Genomic DNA, 22957 nt, shown 5'->3' on the forward strand with positions numbered 1-22957 from the left:
TGGGATCAGAATCAATTGATCAACAAATTTTGAGCACAATTGGTATATATGGCACCAAAGAACTTCCTCAAAATGATAGAGAATCTGTGAAAAAGATATAACTAACATCATACTTCATGGTGAAAAGTTGAATGCTTTTCTCTAAAATTGGGAATAAGATAAGGCTGTCTGTTCTTTCCACTTCCATTAAGCATTGTGCTGGAGGGTCTAGCTAAGGCAATTAGACAAGAAAAATAAATAAAAGGTATCCTGAGGGAAAGAAAAAATTAAAAACTATATTTATTTTCAGATAATACACAGAGTCAGCTAAAAATCTACTAGAATTATAAGTTCAGTAAGGTCACAGGATACAAGACAAATATACAAAAAAATCAATTGTAAATCTGAATTCTAGAAATGACATGTCCAAAAATGAAATTAAGAAAACATTTCCATTTGCAATAGCCTAAAAATAACTCACAAAATACTTAGGAACTACCTTCCCTTTTTTTTATTATTTAAACAAATGGGATACATGTTGTTTGCCTATTTGTACATAGAGTCAAGGCATACCATTTGTGTAATCATTAATTTACATAGGGCAATGTTGTTTGATTCATTCTGTTATTTTTTCCCCTTCCCCCCCACCCCTCTTTTCCCTCTATACAGTCCTTCCTTCCTCCATTCTTACCACCCTCCTTATCCCTAACCCTAAACCGAACCCTAACCCTAATGCTAACCCCTCCTACTCCCCATTATATGTCCTCACCCGCTTATCAGCGAGATCATTTGTCCTTTAGTTTTTTGAGATTGGCTTATCTCACTTAGCATGATATTCTCCAATTTCATCCATTTGCCTGCAAATGCCATAATTTTATCTTTCTTCATGGTAGAGTAATATTCCATTGTATATATATGCCACAGTTTCTTTATCCAAGGAAATACTCTCCCTTAAATAATGACTTTAACTATTATTCTGACTCACTCAAATCATTATATCCAAATTTTTTAAAAGAGTAATCTATGGAATATTATTATGCAGCAATAAAAGAAGCATACTATAGATACTGGCAACAACTTGGAGAGATCTCAAGGGAATTAAAAGTAAAAAAAGTTAATCTCAAAACATTGCATTCTTCATGATTCCATTTATATGACATTCTTGAAATGACAAATTATAGAGATGGAGAAAAGTTTGGGTTGTCAGTGGCTAGAGGCAGGGAAGGAAGGCAAGTGATTGTGAGTATCAAGTGGTAGTCCAAGAGATCCTTGTGATGGAACTGTTTGGTATCTCAAGTGGTGACGGTCACATGAAAATGTACCTGTGTTCAACTGTACTGAACTAAACATACTCATCTGTGTGTGTGCACATACACAAATAAGTGCACATAAAACTAACGAAGTTTGATAAGGTAGCTGGGTTGTATAAATATCAGTTTCCTAGATCTGATATGGTTCTCTAGTTACACAAGATGATACCACTGGGGGACACTGGGTATATGGGCTTTATATCATTTCACACAACTAAATGTGAACTACACTTAAAATGAAAAGTTAAAAGCAGAGTGCTCTATAATAATTAGTTCATCTTCACCTTTGAAATATTCTTCCACCTGATATCATTTGGTTTTTGACTCTTGAAATTTATCTTATAAAAACCTTTTCAATAACTCTGTCATTCACAAATAAAAATGTATACTTTCTGGCATTAATTTGACTACTTTGCATTTAACATTCTTTTAAAATTCTTCCTTCCTGGCTTCCATGATACCCTTTTTTATAGGTTAATTTCTTCTCAGACTTCTTGGTCCTCTCTTCTGATTCCAATATTCTCTGCCTTTACTGTAAAATTTGATAACTTACTACATTACTTTTTCTCTCTCATGATCATCCCTCCATGCCCACGCTTTGACTACTTCCTAAAGTATAATGCTTCCCAAATCTATTTGTAGTTGATCTCTTTCCTGGGCTCTAGACCTATATTTTGGACATGATTCCAATACATATCTTAATGTAGTTTTAAATTTTTTATAGCAGTATACCTTATACTTTCAACACACAAAATTTGTGTTGGCAAGAATGTGGAGAAATAAGAACCCAACATGTTTTTATCTCATTCTTCAAGAGAACCTTATGCTCTATATTAATTCATTCAACAAATATTAATTGAACACATACTATGTATCAGACACTGTACTCAATACCAGAACATTCATCTAGGCAGTGACCCTAACCAAATTCATCTGCCACCTCCAGTTCTGCCTTTTCTCTTTCTGAACAGACAGTTCTCAGAAATTAAAGTAAAAATATTTTTAAATATATGAAAAAAGCTCAAATTTAGTTAAAACAATAAATGTAATTTCAAAAACCTATCTGGGTATAAAAGGTAACATATACTATATTTGTAATGGTAAGGTAAAAATGGCACTCTCAAGCATGCCTTGGGGAATATAAACTGTATGAACACCTCTGAAAGACAACTTGGGAATATCTATCAAAATTTTAAAAGCATGTGAACTTTGACAATTCTACTTATAGGAATTTATCCAATAAATATACATATATTTGTGAAATATAGCAAAAGTATAAGAACAGTCATTGTTTCAATCCATATTGAAAATAATACTTTGTCCTTTAATAGAATATGAATACAATTTGTTTTATAAAATGAACAACAGTCAGACATAAGAGGAAACAAGATAAGAAAAAGAAACAAAATAGATTATAGCATATCTATTGCTATGGTACATTCACTACTATAAAAAATATCTAAGATACATTAATAGAAAGAACAAAATAAACAATTTACAGTATAAGTGTACAGCATGTCATTTTTTTCAGTGCTTCATATAAAATTCAGGACCTCATATATGCTAGGAAAGAGTTCTACCACTGAACTCCACCCCAGCCCTTACTAGTTTTGAACCACGTGGATATTTCCAATTTAAAAAAACAACTTAATAAATGACACAAAAATTATCCAGCTGATTTTTAGTATGCAAAGAAAAATCTCAAATTCCTTACTGTGACAGATAAGAAATTCCACATTCTGAACCTCATTTATCTTTTCAGCCTCTCTCCTGCTGTTTCATGTAACAATGGATACTCTAGTCATAACAATGTAGTTTCTAAAATACATATTTTCTGGGAAACACATGCCTATACATCTTTTGACTTGTTTCATCACCTGAAAAATTAGCATAATGCCTTCATGGAGATGCAATAAAAATTAACTAATAATACAAGCAAATATTAACACCATAAAAACTCATTAATTGCCTGATACAGTGGCACACGCCTATAATCCTAGTGACTCAGGATACTGAGGCAAGAGGATTGCAAGTTCAAAGCCAGCCTCATCAACTTAGCAATTTAGCAAGAACCTGTCTCTAAATAAAAATATAAAAAGGTCTGGGGATGTGGTTCAGTGGTTAAGTGCCCCTGGGTTCAATCCCTGATACCAAAGAAACAAAACAAACAAACTCATTAATTGCTACTTTTGGAAATGGCAGACAAGGTGATTTGACCAACTCTCACAATGAAGACAACTAGAAAAGCTGAATAAAATATAAAAATAAAACTGTTTGAAGGCAGCTGAGTGCTAATAATGTAGTCAAGAATTATTAAGCCAAAACTCAGAGAAATAAAAATTCACAGAAGTGATGCGTCATTTGAAAATACTTTTCCCTGAGGGTTTGCTGTTAATTAAGAGCATCTAGTAAACTTAGTAACATATCTGACAGAGTCCAGGGCATTGTCTGCTTTATGTACATTTTATTGGGAATCTGAGGGGTTACATCCTAGTAGTAAGGGTATATTAGAGGTAAACCAATGCTAGTATACTAGAGGTAAATTATATTGCAGAATAATTTTGAGACATTGTTGTCTCAGAAAAATGAACATAAATGAATTAAGATGATTCTTAAATTACTATTGCTTGAGTTATCTAGTAAAAACAAGGAGAAAAAAAAACAACTCCAGAAAAATGTAATGTAAGTCTCAAAATAAATTCCACAAATCAATTTTCAAATAAAAGGAATAGCATAAATAAACAAAAATACAACAAGAATAAAAAAACAACTAATTACAGAAGCTCTAATTAAAAATACCAGACACAGACTTTAACCAACTATGATTCAGGAAATAAAATAGAAGACTGAGAATTTCAGCAGAGAACTGAAAAATATAAAAATATGACCTAAAATAGCTATAAAAAATCAAAGAAAAATTATAAAAATCAAAAAACACAACTGAAATTGGGAACTCAAAAGATGTCATTAGCAGCAGGTTAAACAGAGAAACAAAGAACTGGAAGATAAATATCTGGATAGAGAAGGATGGGACAATAAGATGGTATACAGGAGACAGGGCTTTAGGGGATAAATTGAGAAGGTCTAACTTACATTTAAGCATGAGAGGAGAGAGTGGGTTAGAAGCAATATGAGAAGAGGTAACAGGCGAGAATTTCCTAAAATTACTGGTTAAAGGCTTCAAAGTCATAGGTCTAATTACCCAGAGTTGGCTACATAAAAGAAAATCCATACCTAAACACATCAGAGTAAAACTGCAAAATAATAATAATAATAAAAATAATTAATAAACTGCAATAATAATAAACAATAGTAATAAATAATAATGCAAAGGAATTATCTCATTGGAAATAAAGAATAATAAAAAGAATAATTTTGTAAAACAAACATAAATGAATAAAATAATATTTATTATATTAAACAATTATTCTTCAGAAGAATAATAAATAGCCTGATAGCTAATATCTCAACAGAAACCATAAAAACTAGAAGACAACAAAATAATATCTTTAATATGCTAAAATAAACTAGCTACTCATGTACAGTTCTATACCCTGAAAAAAATACTTAATAATAAAAATGAATACAAAATGCAAAATCTTAAAAATGTTATGCTATGGGTTCAGTTGGAGCTCAGTAGTAGAGTGCTTGCCTTGTACCTATGAGGCACTGGGTGTATCATGTAAAAATAAATAAATAAAATAAAGGTATTGTGTCTATCTACAACTAAAATAAATAAATAAATAAAAATGTTATGCTAGATAAAAGAAGCCAGACACAAAAGGCCACAAATTGTAAGATTTAATTTATATGAAATGTCCACAAAAGGCATATCTATACATATAGAAAGTGGTTGCTGGATATGTATTAGAGACTGGAAGAAGGGGAATGTGGAGTAACTAATGGTTATAAAATTCCTTTTGGGTATGAAGAAAATTTCAGGAATTATATACTGGCAATGAGTATACAACTTTGGGAATATGCTAAAAATCACTAATTGTACATTTAACTATGACTTAAATGGTAAATTTAATTTTCAATAAAAAATAATAAGAGAAATTAGTGAACAAAGAATTATTTAAAGTTAATATAAAAAAGAATGAAAGTGAAGAAACTAAGAATTATTCAAAGTTAATATCAAAGAGTATTTCTCAGGATAAAGAACAATAGTTCCATTGGAAATAAAGAACAATAAAAAGGGTTAGTATGTTAACCAGCCTAAATTAATAAAATAATATGCTATATTAAACAATGACAATATTGGAAAGTCTCAAAGAGTTCTTAAATTTGAGAAATATGAATTATTGAATAAAGTCAAAGTATCAGAAGGCAAATCTTCTCCTAATTGTACAGCTCACGAGAGGACAGAGATTGGAGGTACCATCTTTAGAATTAATAGCATATGGAATTACACTACTAATTTAGAGTATGTATAGTAAGTATGAGCCTCTCATAAATACCACTGAAATATAAGTACCCACATAAAATCAATGTACTAGTTTTCAATTTCTACTTAATTTTTAAATTCTTCAAAATCTTACCATCGCATGAAAGCACTTGACACATAAAAAATTTTCACCTACCCTTTCTCAATCCCATCATCCTTGGAGGAAACTTGATACAAAGATTCACTCTTCCAAGGTTTCTGAGTTGCTGTTTTTACTCTAGGTAATTTTTTGGCAGGTTTAGGAGGTTGTAATAAACTCAAGTCCTCTTTCTAAAAGTGGCGAGATAATGAACAAAATCAAAAGTGAGCAAAATGAGGGAAAAAGAGAGAATAAAGCATAGTTCTGTATACACATCTCTAATTTGTTTTGATCACTGGAGAATTTCTTCTCTCATTGTGCCTCCTACCTTGTTTCTTACTAAAATGGACATTTTCTCCTTCCCCAATTTCCCTTTTTTACGCAACCAGCACAGTGAAATGCCATTGCAAGTTAGATTTAAGAAAAGAACCAAAAGATTGTATGTCCTGACTCCACTGCTGGAGGAAGCTGGAGGAAGAACGTGTCAGAAACTTTTCTTTGTTCTATAATTGAATAGGTCTGGGGTGGCAGATATTGCAGGGCAGGAAAATCAAAGAAAGATACCCTTAGCCCTGGTGACGGGATCTATATCTTAATAGCACTTCCATTTTGGGACATTTTATTTTCACAGTTATTGTTCCCATTCTTAAAAGTTCGTTATAGTAGCTGGCATGGTGGTGCACACCTATAATCCCAGTTACTAGAGAGGCTGAGGCAGAAGGATCATGAATTCTAGGGCCACCAGGGCAATTTAGCAAGACCCTGTCTCAAAACAAAAAGTGAAAGTGAAAAAGGCTGAGGATGTAGCTCAGTGGTAGAGCACCCCTGGGTTCAGTCCCTAGGGAGATGCGCACATGAGCGCACCTGCGCGCGTGCATACCCACTCACACACACGTGCTTTATGGTAAAAGTTAACAGTTTAAATCTAGAATATAAAATACACATGCATGAAGCACAGAGGTATAAATAACTAAACGTCCAAATGGAGGAAAAAGAAACAACTGAGTATGGGGTATACAAAGCATACCATCATATAATACTTAAAAAGTGGTTAAGAAAATAATGACACACATGAAAGAATATTGATAATGTTAAAAGAAATAATATTAAAGTAAAAATGCATTAGAAAAGTTCATAAGATGCTTATGAGAAAATAGTTACATAGTTACACAGAAGTAGGTAATATCAGAAATGATTTGTCTCCTATTTCCAAATTTATAGTAGTTTTATTATTTTTATAATTTGAAAAACAAATGTAAACAATGGGATACATGTTGTTTCTCTGTACATGAAGTAAAGGCATACCATCTGTGTAATCAAAAATTTACAGAGGGTAATGTTTGATTCATTGTTATTTTATCCCTCCCCCCCACCCCTCCCACTCCTCTATACAGTCCTTCCTTCCTGCATTCTTGCCACCCTCCCTAACCCTAACCCTAAACCTAACTCTAACCTTAACACTAACCCCCCTCACACCCCCCATTATGTGTCATCATCTGCTTATCAGCGAGATCATTCGTCCTTTGGTTTTATGAGATTGGCTTATCTCACTTAGCATGATATTCTCCAATTTCATCCATTTGCCTCCAAATGCCATAATTTTATCATTCTTTATGGCGGAGTAATATTCCAATGTATATATATACCACAGTTTCTTTATCCATTCATCAATTGAAGGACATCTAGCAAATGTAAACTTTTCTAGTATGTCAACTTCTATTAGACATAATGCCATAAAGGATTATATTTGTGATATTTTATTATACAGAACAATAAAATTTACATATATTCTACATAGCTAAGAAATACTAATAATTTTTCAGAATTCTATAAGCAAACTTAGTTGCCTTAAGTATGGTTTACATATAAATTCCTAGATACCAGGGCTCCCAGTCTGCTTTAGTAATTCAGAACACAGCATGACATTAATCAACACTCAATAAATGAAAGGTCCCACAGGAGGCTGAGCTTATGTAACAGTGGTCCACTTAATGCTTTGAGTATAGCCCTTGCTGCTCTGACACTGTAACTTATTTTTAAAATGAACATGTTTCTTTCTCTTCCTTTCTCTCTGCTCCTCCCTAATCTCTCCCCTTCCCTAATCTCAGGGGAAACAGGATTGCCTTTCTTGCCCATCCTAGGCAGAGTTATCTGTCCTTGAGCACACACCCACCATAGGAACAAAGTAATCCAGACTTTGGGGATGGCACCAGATCTCAGAAATGACCATCTCCCAAATTAACAAGTGAATGACAACTCCAACAGAGAACACCTGGAATGTAGCCTTTGAATCACTTCTTTAAAGCCTCTCCACACCCACCCCGTTCCTGCTGATGGGCAAAACCACAGCCTTTGGGACAGGAGTCCCCTGTGTTTCTCCTTTGCTCGCAAAGCAATAAAACTTTTTATCTCAAACAGTGTCCTCATTACTGGACTGGCATCAGAAGGACTGAGCTTTCAGTAACACTTACAGATAAACATATATCATACAAAAGTTATCAAATTTATAGAAACAGAAAATAGAATGGTAGTTTCCAGGAGGGAAGGGGGAGTTGTTTCAAAGGATGTGGAGCCAGACTTGCATGATGCAATGGTGGACATACAGGACACAAGCAGAGGGGGAATGTCATTCATGTGCTTTTTACCGCCCCAACACAAAATTATAGTGTATCATATATAGAGAAGCCCAAATTAGAGTTTTCGAGCTTGCTGGCGTGGGGAAGCTAGGAGAACAGAGGTTGGGGGTAAGCAGGGGTAGGAAAACTGACAAAAGGGCAAGTAGAATTGAGGAGGAAGGAGGAGGAAAAACTGTCCTATATGATGACTGTGATGGTGGTTATACAGTGTATACCTGTGTCAAAATTCACAGAACTATACACTGAAAAGGGCATCTTCTATTGTATATGAATTATATCTTAATTTTTAAATGGGAAAAAATAGCATTGAGTGCTTTCTGCCAAAGAGAGAGAGATCAGAAAGCACTGTCCAACTACAAAGCATCAGGACAACAGATGGTGCTAATTCTCTAGAAGCCAAAGGCAACAAAGGACAATTCATGTTTCTACCACTTTTTCACACTAGTTAATCTCTCCTCTTTCCTTTGGCAGTGTTCACTTATTCAAGGTCCTTTTCTTAATCACATCTTATTTTTCCTTTCCCCAATACCTCTCAGTTTGATGATGCTGTTTATGCAAATGCTAGCATGCTTTCAGGTGATGTGCTCCCTGCAGTCTGCCTCCAAGATGTGTGCTCACCTAGAGACTGGGCCACTGAGTCACACAGGTGAACCAGGAGGATCAATCAGTGGAGTGGCATACAGTAAAGCCACAAGATGCAAGGGAGGTCAGGAAGATGTCAAAACAATCGATGAGGAAACACTGGTGCACTAAAGAGATACTAACTCCCAGTGTGATCCCCAGAGCAGCAGTAGGAGCCTCGGGAGGGAGGCAGCTGATTAGAACGCAAGCTGTGGGCCCACCCCAGAGCCACTGAGCCCCATCTCTGGTGGAGCCCGGGAATGTGTTTGCATACAGTTTTTGGTGATGTTTAGTGTGCCAAAGCTTAAGAAACAACAGCCAGCAGCTGTGCTTCCCATATGAATCACCTGGAAATCTTATAAAAAAGCAGGCTCTAAACCATGGCTCTGATATTCAAGGAGGGTTGAGCACCTCAGTTCCAAAACAATTCCCTGATTTTCAGTAACTCTGATGCATTTCAGATCAATTAACAGAATTTCTGAAGGCTGGATTCAAGCACTGGTATGTTTAAAATTTCTCCAAGTGATTTCTAACACGTATCTAGGGTTAAGGAACTGTGGACAGGAAAACTCTAACGTCTCTCCAGCTCTAAAACACTATTTGTAGAAGTAAAACATGCAAAACACATCTTCCTGCCTTTAAAAATAATATATCCTGAATACAAAGTAATCTTTTGAAGAAGCTGTTTGTAACTGTGGTCAACAGAGTCAACATTCTGTGATACCTTTAAAGGCTCCTTATTACTAAAATAAAGGTATAGTTCTTGCTTTTCTGTGCCAAAATATATGACTATTCTTTTTAAAGTTAGCTAAATTTTCTTCTCTTTTTCAGGTATTTTCTTTATCTTTTTATGCTTTTATATTCTTCCTCATATGATGAAAACTCACTACCTCTAATTCTGCAGTTGCAACTTCCCGCTCATTCTTTCAGTTTACCTTTACTAACCAGTGATTACATGCCAGGCACTGTTTCAGGCACTAGAGACAAAGAGGTAATAAAGAGAAATCCCGTATATTCTATAGGAGGTAAAACAAATAAATCAATCAATCACATGATTCTAAGAACAAAAAAGCAAAATAAAGCAGGGCAAAGGGTAACACAGATAGATGGAGGATGTGTATGCTATTTTACATAAGTGTGTGTATAGAAGAGTCAGGGATTAAGTGATACTTGAGCAGACAGTTAAAGGAGGTTGGGGGAAGCCATGTGGATGTCTGGAGGAACAGTGCTTCAAGCAAAGGGAATAATAAGTGCAAAGCCCTAAGATTTTATATGCTGTATTCAAAGAGGGGAAAAAGGAACCAGTAAGTTAGAGAAGAGTGGTAAGAAACAAGGTCATCAGGCAGAGGTCTATATGGTTGCACAAAGACTGGGTTTTATTCTGAGTGGGAGAGGAAGATAATGGATAGTTTGAGCATATAAGTGACATGATCATACATTTTAAAATAATCACTTTTGCTGCTTTGTAGATAACAGATTATAGATTTTCCCATTTTCTAACTGTGGCAACATGTACATTAGGAACCACCACCACTTCAATTAAGCACATAATGAAATGGATGGAAGGAGCAGTGCACAACATTCCAGCATGGAAATTTAACTGCACACCAGCAGAGGCCAAACCATAGACTGGACACCCTACCTGGACCTCAGATATATGTGGAATGCAAGATTTAGGTCTTAATGGCAAGAGAGTTGCCATTTGTGGAAAAGGATCAATATCTTTTCTTGGTTTCTCTTGACGGAGGTGCCAGAATTTCAGTTCAGCAGTAGCATGTTTTGTTGAGGGTGAATGAGTAACACAGAATCTTGGTGCCCTGTTTATTGGAATAACAAATATAAGATTAGAGAAATTAAGATTAAACTAGATAATAAACCTCAAAACCCAAAAGCCTCAAAATAATCTTCAATGATCAATCTTACCCCCTTTCTAATAACTTCTATTTCTTCTTCTGCTCCCTAGCCTTAAAAAATATTTTTCTATATGTCAACTGCCTGTGATTCCATTTGCTTATATAAAAAGGCAATTGCGTACTGGGGAAAAAAAATCATAAAATCATTGTCGCGTTATTATCTGCTTGATAAGAAAAAGAAACATACCATTGATGAAAGAAGTTTTAAAATAACATATTTTCTAGTAAAATAAACAAAAAATGTACTGTGATCATTTTAAAGCAGTTTAGTAGTTATAGTACCAAATAAAAATTTGTAGAATGAATTAACATTTTTAAACATTATAAACATTTTTGGTAATGCTCAGATATGCTATTAAAGTAGTTATGATTCAAATTATCTATTTTCAAGTCTTAAATTTAAAGGTAGGAATTAATTTTACAACAATTTATATAATTGAAAGACCAATTCTACTGCCAGAAACTTAGGAAAAAGAATGTCTGGCACAACGTCAAGGCCACACTTAATTGGTTGGATATCCTGGTACTCAGTCTGTGGGTTAACTATTGTACATGAGGTTAACTCCAGCTGTCAAGGCCTGCCGCTAATTGTTTCTTGGACCAGATTTTCCCCCAGATGCCACAGCCCATGGACTAATTTTTATTCCATATTGCAGGACCTGGCAGAAAATTACTTTCCTTTATTATAGGAAGAAGGTAGATATCTTTTCAGTGTGAACAAAGCAGGAGTGGAGGAGAATTCAAAGTCCATAAGGAGGTTAGGATCAGGAAGCATCCCATGTAATCTCTGTGGTCATGTCATTCTATCCTATATTTCAGAAACTTTCTTAGCAGAGTTGGAGATATCCAAAATTACTTCCTTTTGTATATCAGTCAGTAAGTGGGCATATCCAGAAGAGTCTTATCAAATACATCATACATTGGTGGCCAGGAAATTTAGGTGTCTCAATTTTATGATTCATATCATTAAAGTATCTTCATTTGACTCCATAAATCCTTACTGCCTTTACCATTATAATTTTATACTCTTATTTCATTCACATAGCATTAATCTTTGATTAGCCATTATGTGAATTCATTCAATAATATGGGACATTTCACAGTGAGTTCTAAACTAGTATTGTATTATTTTTGATGCTGCCATTGTTATAACTTCTTGTGTCCATTTGTACACACCTTAATTCTCAAGTTCTTGTGAGTGGGAGAAATCATTTTCAGTGTGTGTATGTGTATATGAATACTACTCAGGAATACAAAGGAACAAACTCCCAATACTTGGACAGATATCAAGGAAATTTGGATGAGTTTTAAAACCTAATGCTAAAAGATTACATAAAATTTCATTTATTAGTGTTTACAGGAGTTAGGGATAAAGGAGGAGAGAGAGGATGGGGATGGTTATAAGAGGTTAGTACAAGAAAGCTTGTGGTATCCTAACTGTTCTATATCTAGACTGTGGTTGCACATTCATGAATATATAAATGATAAAGTGATAATAGAACTAAAATACACACAAATGAGTACATGTAAAACTGGTCATATGTAGAAAAGATGGTCATATCATATCAATATTAATCTCCTCACTATGAAATTATACTAGAGTTATGCAAGATACTACCATTGGGAGAAACTGGTTAAAGGGTACATGTGAATCTACAATTATCTCAAAACAAAAAGTTTAATTAAAAAGGGAAGCACACCATGTTGGCAATATTTTATTAAGTTGGGCCATGTATGCATATGTACCCACTATAGTATAATTTATACCTTTCTATATGTCTTAAATATCTAAGAATAAATTTTCTGAAGAAAGAAAAGAGCATATTACATATAGAAAAGTAAAAAGCATGTACAGAATCTAGAATACTTATGTGGGAGATGATGTTAGAGAAGTGGACAAGGAACAAATCATGATTACCTAATTTGCTAATTTTAAAAATCTGCATTTTACACTGAAATCTTTGGTGAAACCAGTGAAATTTAAAGTAGAAAAATGACATAATCAGGTCCGACAATTACAATGGACACCATGCAGATCCTCAAATGGTACACATTTTAATAGTCCTCGTCTGTTCTCTTCCTTGCTTCCAGTTCCTTGAGTCACAGGTGAAATGTGCCCCCTTCTCTGCGCTAAAGGGGGACCATGTGGTGTGCATTCATCTATTGCCTATTATCTAATTTCACTTGTCTGTTCCCCCCACTGGACCATGACCCCTAGTTGACCAGGTTTTATCCTTTAGTCTTGGCACAGCACTTGCCCTAAGGAAATGCTCAAAAAATGTTCACTGAGATGATAAAGCTGTAACTCTAGCTTTATGTACACACACACACACACACACACACACACACACACACACACACACGTACACACACACCAATTTTATGGAATATTGATCATAAAAGAGTAAGGTGTAGAAGGATGTGCTCACAAAGTTAGAAGAAAACTTAAGTACTGTCCAACCTCATAGTGGATTTAGTCACCCAAACATCCTAGTTATTTAAAAGTTAAGGTCTTTTAAGAAAGGTCAGGGGCTGGGGATATAGCTCAGTTGATAGAGTGCTTGCCTTGCAAGCACAAGGCCAATGGTTCAATCCCCAACACCACACACACACAAAAAGAAAGGTCAAAGATTAATGTTATTTTAAACTTCCACAAATTATATGCCCAATCAACAAAAGGCATAACTCATAAAATAGCCTAAGAAAAGTGAAAGCAGGAAACTTTGATTCACATTAATTTTCTTACCAATACAGAAGTAAAGGTTTTACAACCTCAGACTGAATATTTTTTAAATGTTCTTCAGTCCACTGAGATCCATCTAACAGTTTAAATTTTGATAAGATTTCTGCAGAAAGGTAGCAGTCTCCACTGCTCACCAGATAGCATTTTTTCATCTTCTCAAGATGTCTGAAACAAAACACATACCTACATATACACACATGTTGATACAATATTCTATTACCCAAATGTAGATGTTTCAGACAAATAATGGACTATCTCAAAACAGATACTGATTTATAGGAATACCAAACATTTTTTATGGAGATAAAAATATTTCTCACAGTTATGGGAATGAGAAGGGCAAGTGTGGGAGGCTGAATGGATTTGCAAAGCTGTCCACATCCTGATCCCCAGAATTTGTTAATTTGTTACTTTACATGGTAAAAGAGACCTTATAGATGTATTTAGATGAGGACTTTAACGAGATTATTTTGGATTATCAGGGTGGTCCCAATGTAATCACAAGAGTCCTTTAAAAGAGGGAGGAAAGAGAGACAGTCTTAATGATGTGAGGACAAATGCTGAGGTCAAGGGCAAGATGCTGATGGCTTTGAAGATGCAGGAAGAGGCCACAAACCCAGGAATGTAGGTGGCCTTTATAAATTGGAAAAGGTATAGAAATGAATCTCCCCTCCCCCACACAGAGCCTTCAGACCTCTAGAACTATAAGAGAATAAGTAAAATTTAGTTGCTTTAGGCCACAAAATTTGGGTAATTTTTTGTAGCAACCATGGAAACTACAGTCTTAATTCTGAAAAGTCAATGTAGGTTACCTGCATGTAATTTCCCTGATATGTCCTCAAAAGTGTTAATGATGTTCACTCCATAATCAATCAGGTCATGCTCCTTAACCTGTCACAGTGCCCTGCTCTTAAAACTATAAGCTCTGTAATCGGAATGCCTTTAAAATAATTGGACTAATCCAATCACTTAGAATATACTCAGTCAAATCTTGTTGTTTTTTGTTTTTGTATTTTGGTACTAGGGATTGAACTCAGGGGCACTCAACCACTGAGCCACATCCCCAACCCTATTTTGTATTTTATTTAGAGACAGGGTCTCACTGAGTTGCTTAGCACCTTTTGCTGAGGCTGGCTGAACTCATGATCCTTTTGCCTCAGCTTCCCCGGCTGCTGGGATTACAGGTATGCACCACTGCACCTGGCTCAGTCAAATCTTAATAGGAATTGGATTCTACCATAGTTAATCTGCTTCAGAGAAGTTCAGGAAGCCACAGACAAGATAAGAACATTCCTCAAATAGTGTCCTCTTAAGATTCTTAGACTTATAGTAAACTACGATATATGGAGCTAGCCTGAACCCCATTAGACCTCTAGGAGGTTCTCCAGTGGAGAGACTCATTCAGATATCCAGCTACATGGAATCTCTGTTAAACCAAGCAGGTTGCTAGGAACAGGCCCTTACACTGGCATAAATATCTCTAATAAGCAATGTGCTTAAATAACTGATAAGTTTTTTGTCTATAAACATTTCATATCATTGGAATGTTATAAAAACTTAAGTAGAAAATTTTAGAGTAGTTCTAGAATTTATGGGATGAAACATTATGCAAACCCAAATCATTGCTATTATTAGTACCTGAAAGCTATGAAATCAGAAAATCTGTGAAATCAAAATGTATTATTAGGGGCTGGGGTTGTGGCTCAGTGGTAGAGCACTTGCCTAGCATGTGTGAGTTACTGGGTTCGATCCTCAGCACAATATTTTAAAAAATGTATTATTATTATAAAACAAATTTTATCATTATTCATTCCTCCAAAAGTATAAATTACATTTTTATATTTATTTCAGTCTTTGTACTTGTCTTAAATAACCCAAATGAATATTCTATAATTTATTTTTGAAACTATTAAAAAATAAAAATTAGAAATACCTTTGATGTCTTCCAGGGTCTTTAAGAACTTTCAACCTTTCAATATCCATCCACAGCCACAAATACTTCTCCCCTAATGTGCCCTTCATAAATTTCTTAAATCTTTCAAACTCCCTTCTATTGCCAATGTCATATGTTCCGTGAGACACACACCAGTCAGCTCTGCTCTCAGGTCCAATGCTCTCACTCTTTGAACTTAAACTTGCTTTTTCTAATATCTCTTCTGACTTCTTTTCCTTTACAGTTTGAACTGGTTCAGCTAAAAAATTCTTGCCAAGCCAAGGCTCAACAAAATCAGCAAACGACACTTGATCTACTTTGTTGAAGTCTACATAGTCTGGACTTTCTCCGATTGGCTCCCCAGTAATTTGCTGAATGGCTACTCTTAAAACAGAATATACAAACAAGTTTAAAAATTCTTCACACGTTGAGAAGTGCAAAGTCACCCTTTCATTAGCTGGATCGTGTTGCTTCTCAAGGTATATTCTCAGAAGAGCATGAGAGGGAGTATCTTTTAGAGATGCAGATCCTTCCTCCTCCTCTTCTTCAAATGCAGTGATTTTAGATAGGCCTTTTTTTGTCCTGGGGTGAACTCCATCATCAAAGATAGAACTCTCTGTATTAAATTATAAAGGGTGGTTAAGTTAGATATGAGAAAACTGATATTGTTAAACAATGTTATAGAGCCTGCATGGTAAATGAGTTTATCATGGGGAGTGAGTGCAGGGACCAGTATCTTCAGAAGGATTCTGAAGCCAATTTGGAACCAGTAAGGAAAAATCTGCCAACAGGGATTAACCTTGTCTTCCTTGAACATGGCAAGGGAGGAGGATGGCAGATGGACAAAATATTTGATATCCCTAACATAGAGAATATTCAAAAAGACATTGTATGCTTTTAAAATTAAATATTTCAGAATGGTAAAACATAAGAACCAAATCTATTAGAGAAGTAGAAAGATATTAAATAATTATATGTGCTTTAATATTTCATGTTGTGTAACAAGGGAAAATTAGCTGCCATAGATGATGAGACCATAGATGATCAGATCAGAACTGGAATCATTAAAATTTTAATTTTAATTTAAAATTCACTGTTTCAGAAAAAAAAGATTCAAATCCTAACATTCTTAACAACTTATCATTAAAGTTACAAAATAGCAAGGCACTTACGAAGGCTTACAAAAGGATTATTTTTACACTTTTTTCTAAAGATATAGTATTTAGCTCCCATTTTTCTCTCAGAAATCAGTGAATATCAGATGACATCACTATATATCACATGGTCAATTGAGTCATGGACCAGGTGACTGTTGTCATCTGTACCCACTCTTGATGACTACTTTCTTAGTTACTAGATTTCAAATCTCATGCACTAGAAAGACTGATTTCACTATAAGTTTCATGGAAAAACAATATACACTATATTTTCCCCCCAATATCAAGAGATTAGACTTTCTGAACCTTCCAGGGGTTTCTGGGCTCAATCCCACAGAGTGGGAAGGAGGGTGTGCTAGAGAACAAGGTAGACATCTCTGCTCACCACCCTCCCATTGTCCTTGCTTTTCATATTTACTTACCTATACTCTCCAATATTATACTTTAGTATTTTGAGGAAATAGCAAGAAACCCATAAATCCAATTATTAAGGAGGTTGCGTTTTCTTTACCTAGACCTAGGTTCAATTCTAGAGTGTCCAGATTTATCTTCTCCAAAAGTTGCACATACTTTTCAGAGGGTTATAGATTAATAAACCCTTACAGTTAACAACTGTAAGTGAATTCCTGAACTCTTTTCCTGAATCACATTTAGATTTTCTTCTCTAATAATATCATAGCTAATGACTCCTATTTCTGGATTTTTCCTTCTGTTTTTGTGGAATGTTTGTATCACCCACAAAAGCACCTATAAAAGCAGCAGAAATGTATTTGCTTTTTTTAAAAATAGCTTCATTTATTTATTTTTATGTGGTGCTGAGGATCGAACCCAGTGCCTTAGACATGCCAGGCAAGTGCTCTACCACTGACCCACAACCCCAGCCCCTTTATTTGCTTTTCAAGGGAAAAAAATAGTCTGAACTTAAAAACAGAAGGGAAACTCAATTTCAATCGATGACTGTTCACTTTTAAGAAGACAGAAATATTGTACCCATGTTATGGCAAAGGTTTATATAAAAAGAATCTGTGAACTGTGATAGGAAATAAAGACAAGACAAATATTTATCAGCTGCAGATTAGGCGCCAAGCACTAGGTCAGGCATTTTCCATACATTTAGCACATATCATTAGTCTAATCTTATAGATGAAAAAAATAAGAAGTGGAATAAATCATAAAAAAAATCACACAACTAATAAGTATTAGAATTGAGTTCTTTTAAACCCTCCCCTTTTACCATCCCAACTTGCTTCTCAAGAAGCAAAAGGAAGTTGCGTAGAGGCCTGAAGTGTGTGGATAATATTTTCTCCTCAATCACCAAGTGCTGTCCTGTAAGACTACAACAAACAACAAACGACTTAAAGAGGAGCTCTGGGTCAGTCTTGTCTTTTTTTGCTTACCAGTAACAGATGAAATAGCTGGAAGTTCAGTTTTGCTGTGGGTTATACAACAGGGTAATGAAAAGGTGCATACTGTTTCCTGACTTTGTTTCGCTAGTGTAAACCAATCTTCTGTTTGAGTGTAGGAAGCCTAGGAAGAAAGGGACATATTAATTTAATATAAGATTGACAGTATCCTCCAATTGCAAACCTGGACAAATCATTATAATAATATTCAATTTATGAAGTACAATATGTAAAGGAAAAATTATTCTATGAAAAAAAGAAAACTGTACTAAAATGCATTAACCAATAAATAGCTTTAATCCTTTTTTCTTTTTTCATATCAGATAACCAAAGAAAAAAATGAGTACAATACCATCAAATTCTTCTTCACACTTACTCTCAGGTTTTTGCTGACCAAAATAGGACATGAAACTCTCCTTCCTGGATTTATTACATCCTTTCATGTATCTTTTACTAGTGTTCTCATTTACAGCTTTTCTAATTATTTCATGCCTCAATTCTGCCTGACCTGGCTCAATGTTTTTATCAGCTGCTCCTCCAGTGTGACAATGACTCTACTGTAATCCCCCAAAGCTTAGCAACCTCCTTTGCCTAAGACTTTCACAATTTTGCTTGGATTGGACGCTTCCTGCAGACTGACTCCTGACCCCCCTGCCCCTTGGTCAGTTTTCCCTTGCTTTGTGTACCCTGAACTAGCAGACTAAGCTGATTTGTAACTTCTAGAATCCTAGCCTTGAGACGCTCCTGTTCCAGCTTTCCTGGGAAAACTCCTCTGCCTGCCACTCTCACAAATGTCATCTCCCATTTTTCCTAGAGAATCTAAGTTGTTTAACAGGAACAGACAAGGGAGTGTCCTGCATTCCTCTCATTTCTCCTTTCTCCAACTGGCAGCTGGTGGGCACTCAGCCTAACACTCACAGAAGAGGCAGGGCTCAAATGAAAGACAGTGTCTCCTGTCTATTACACAGAATTAGCAGGGCAAGTCAGGCCACACAAGGAGACTAAAGCAAGAGAGAGAATCGAGAGAGAATTGAGAGGTGCCTCTGCATAACCACTGCTCCTCCTAGGGGGAAGGTTCCTCAGTGCATGAAAGCTTTGAAAGACTAAGTCACCTTTGTTCCCTCTTTTCTTTAAAACCAAGGCATTTAATATTAATCATATGTTGTTTAACATTTACTTATAGAGCCACTACACTTCTAAGTAGTATCCTAAGCCCACAGAGGAGGCCAAAAATTGAGGCTCAAGGAATTGAGGGAGAATAATATATAAGTATCCCTGCTGTTTAAACTGCATAAAAAGGATAAGGGAGTAAAGGGAAGAAATAAATCATCAATCAGTCATCAGTTAATTATTCCACTTGACACTTTTAAGAGGTGGGCCAGTTGTTTGTGTTTAGATGGTAAAACCAAAGACTCAAAGAAATATTACCTATTATCATAAAGATTAATTCATATATATAAACATAATTTAAATTTAAGAGTCAAAAAATGTGAATCCTCAAAGTTCAAAGGTTATGAAAAATTATATGATGTAGTTAAAATATTAATCAAATGAACAGAAATGAGAGTTTTTTAAAATCTCAGAAAGCAGCAAAAGTAAACTAGCTTGGATATTTACTTCCTATATTTGATTAAATTCACATATAAGGAGTCAGGATTGATCCCCTGGATTGATCATCCCTTTGCAAGTTTATTGGCCTCAACTATCAGTCTATATTTTATGACATTCATGACATTTCTGTAATATATAAATTAAGAAAAAAAAACTTAAAATAAGTATAATAGAGAAGAAAAATGTGCCTTTAGTACATCACTAAGCATTAACCAGTAGAAATAATGGGACTGGTATAATTTTAAACATTCTTGACAAATATTACTGATAGAAATGCCCCAATGACAAAATTAACTAGAAGATAACATGGGGAAAAAAGTTCAAATACCATAAGTCTATCCATTCCAATGCAGACAGAAAAGGTTTCCTTTTATGTGACATCTTTAAACAATAGGAAGTACCTGCCTAAGAAACTATACTGAAAAGAATTTGGAGTCAAGTCCTGCTCAGCAGAAAAACTGCCACAATTGATTAGCAATGTCTGTTCTGAATGCACACTAAGAGAGCAGCAGCACATGGACCACGTATTTGCCATTCCAGATTTTATATAGAATTGCTTATCAGAAGTGTGTTGCCTAAGATGAGATCTGATTAAAATAAGGGGCTAAATGCTGTGATGATCCAAAAGAACATTTGATTCTAGGTTATATCTCTTCCAATACACTCATATAATTCCACATTTCTGCAATCGTGGAGGATAAATGATCTCATAGCAGTTAAAGAGTAATACATTTTACTACTAAGGAATTTTAGTAGTACAGGGGTGAGAAAATCCAATTCATCATCTTTTTATACAAAAATTAACGAAATCCAAATAACAATTTTGGAATGAACAATGAAATTAGGGGTAACTCAAGTTACCCTTGCTTCCTAGGTGATACTGAGATGTTCTGCAGTCTTGTTTTTGTTACTTCAGATGTGAAAGAATACTGTCTAACTGCATTTTAGGTGAAAGAATGAAGCGAGTGAGTCCACACAAATCCACAAGAATTATTGCTAACTATGCTTTAAATGGGGTTGGATTTTTTTTTTTTTTTTTTTTTTTTTTGGTAGAGGACAAGTGAACCCAGGACCACTTTACCACTGAGATACAACCCAGTCTTTTTATTTTTCACTTTAAGACACAGTCTCACAAAGTTGTTGAGGCTAGCCTCAAACTTGTGATCCTCTTACCTCAGGCTCCTAAATTGCTAGGATTACAGGTGTGTGCCACTGAGCCTGGCTTTAAAAGCTTTTGAAATCATTCTCTCTGCTTAAGTAGTACAAATGAAATACATGCCGGTGAAATGAAAAGTTTCATTGAAGTGCTGTCACCAAAAATTACCCATCCTTTTACCTCGCCAAGAGAAATATAGAACTTTTTCAGAATCAGGAGATTGTCTTCTTCATCACTAGGAGGTGGTGGACTGGGCAGTTTTTTCAGGATCCAGGGAGAACTATCTGTACCAAGTATGAAAGTCATGCCTGACTGGCTCCATCTTACTTGTGAGATTAATTTGGCTAACCTGCATTGTAGAAATCATAAATTTCGACATAAGTTTCAAATATGGTAGAATTCAGGAAGAAACTCCTAAAATTTCATTTTATGTATTCAAGTCAATCTCTCCTCCTAGCTCTGCAGCATGATTCTGTTAAACTCTGCTGAAATGAATGGAATATTTCTCAAACTACTCACTACTTAATAGTTTTCTATTTTATTTTATTTTTAAAATGATTGTTCTAATAAAAGGTCAAATTTTAGTATAATTTCAGAATGCTTAGGTATTTACACTTTAAAAGTCAGGGAACAAAGGAAAATCTTGACCAGTTTTATCTTTTTTTAATTTTTATATTAAAAAAAATTTAATTGTCAAGATCTACACAATACCTTTATTTTATTTATTTATTTTCATGGGATGCTGAGGATCAACCCAGTGCCTCACATGCGCTAGGCAAGCACTCTACCACTGACCCACAATCTCAGCCCCGACATTCTATCATGGTTTATAAGCATCTGCACATTAATATCATTATCACCAATAGATAATTTTAAAAGTATAATGATCAAAGAAATAAAGTTGAAGTACATTGATTTAGGTGCTATTTCTATAAAACTATCACTCTTATTCTATAGCAGGTAGATTCCAACTGCAATGGGGTCAAAGGCACACCAATTTACTAAGAAATCACAGAAAAACAAAGACTTTAGGTGAAAAATAGGCATTTAAAAATAAGTATATAGATGAGACTCCAATACCTGTATTCAAAGTAGCAATCACTTTCTAGAAATGCTGGAAGTCTTTGTTTTTTGATCCACTTAATACCTTGTTCACGATTGAGACACTATTAGGAGAAAGTGAAAAAAAAATGTGTCACAGAAAGTCAACTTTTAGGACAACTGAGGCCTAATCATGAAAGCAATACTGATCTCTTGCTATCACTAGGCACTCCACCCGTACCTTCTATCTGCACAAGAGAGCAATGACCCTGAGCCACTTCTTGCCTATAGTACCTCTTTCATTCTCTCAATAACCCTTTATCAACTATTATCAATCCATTTTACAGATTAACTAGTTGAATTCAGAAAAGTTAAGTAACTTATTGGAGGAGGAGGAAAGAGGGGAAAAAAAAACAGTCAGTTTTAGTATTTTTACTATCATAAAATAGGTTAAGATAATCATAAACAAATCTGGGCCTGATGGCATACACCTGTAATCCCAGTAACCTGGGAGACCAAGGCAGGAGAATCTCAAGATCAAGTCTGAGGAGTCATCAACTTAGTGAGATCCTATCCCAAAATAATATAAAAAGGGCTGGGGATGTAACTTAGTGGCAGAGTGCCCCTGGGCTCAATCCCCAGTACCAATAATAATAATAGCAATCATAATCTCACCATCACAAACTGAAAAAGAATCACCAAGAAAACAATAAAGGCCACTGTAGGTCCCTTATTCTTTCAGTTTAAAAAAATCTTTTCATTAAATATTTAATACTCCTGGGCACTTTCCTAAGAAACCAAGGTTGTATAGTGGTGCCACAGTGTAGGCTTCTGTGGGTGTCCACGTAGGCACCCAACTCAGGAGATGTTTCCACAGAGCATGCTCTGCCTTCTCTGACTTGAAGCATGACTAGCTAGGTTGAGGAAG

General features: G+C 35.1%; 1 protein-coding gene and 1 long non-coding RNA gene across 5 annotated transcripts in view; both read right to left on the reverse strand.

Moving 5' to 3' along the window:
- The window catches only part of RGS22 (regulator of G protein signaling 22), a 126296-nt gene that overhangs the window by 72009 nt on the left and 31330 nt on the right, over positions 1-22957 (reverse strand). For 3 of the 4 annotated variants that reach the window (XM_079102619.1, XM_079102621.1, XM_079102618.1), the window contains 7 exons: positions 22069-22154; positions 21169-21337; positions 18216-18345; positions 15662-16277; positions 13732-13893; positions 10715-10889; positions 5873-6006 (listed from right to left, as the gene is read on the reverse strand). In XM_079102619.1, the coding sequence (XP_078958745.1) occupies positions 5873-6006; positions 10715-10889; positions 13732-13893; positions 15662-16277; positions 18216-18345; positions 21169-21337; positions 22069-22154 (1472 nt within the window). The remainder of the gene's footprint in view (positions 1-5872; positions 6007-10714; positions 10890-13731; positions 13894-15661; positions 16278-18215; positions 18346-21168; positions 21338-22068; positions 22155-22957) is intronic. The other variant, XM_079102620.1, reaches the window with a different exon arrangement.
- On the reverse strand, positions 11-2701 carry LOC306639343. The gene is made up of 3 exons (XR_013757628.1): positions 1356-2701; positions 925-1321; positions 11-478 (listed from the first exon to the last, which is right to left on the reverse strand). It is a non-coding gene; the product is annotated as an uncharacterized lncRNA (long non-coding RNA).

This window comes from Sciurus vulgaris (assembly GCF_902686455.1).
Source record: "Sciurus vulgaris genome assembly, chromosome: 1".
Taxonomy (NCBI): domain Eukaryota; kingdom Metazoa; phylum Chordata; class Mammalia; order Rodentia; family Sciuridae; genus Sciurus; species Sciurus vulgaris.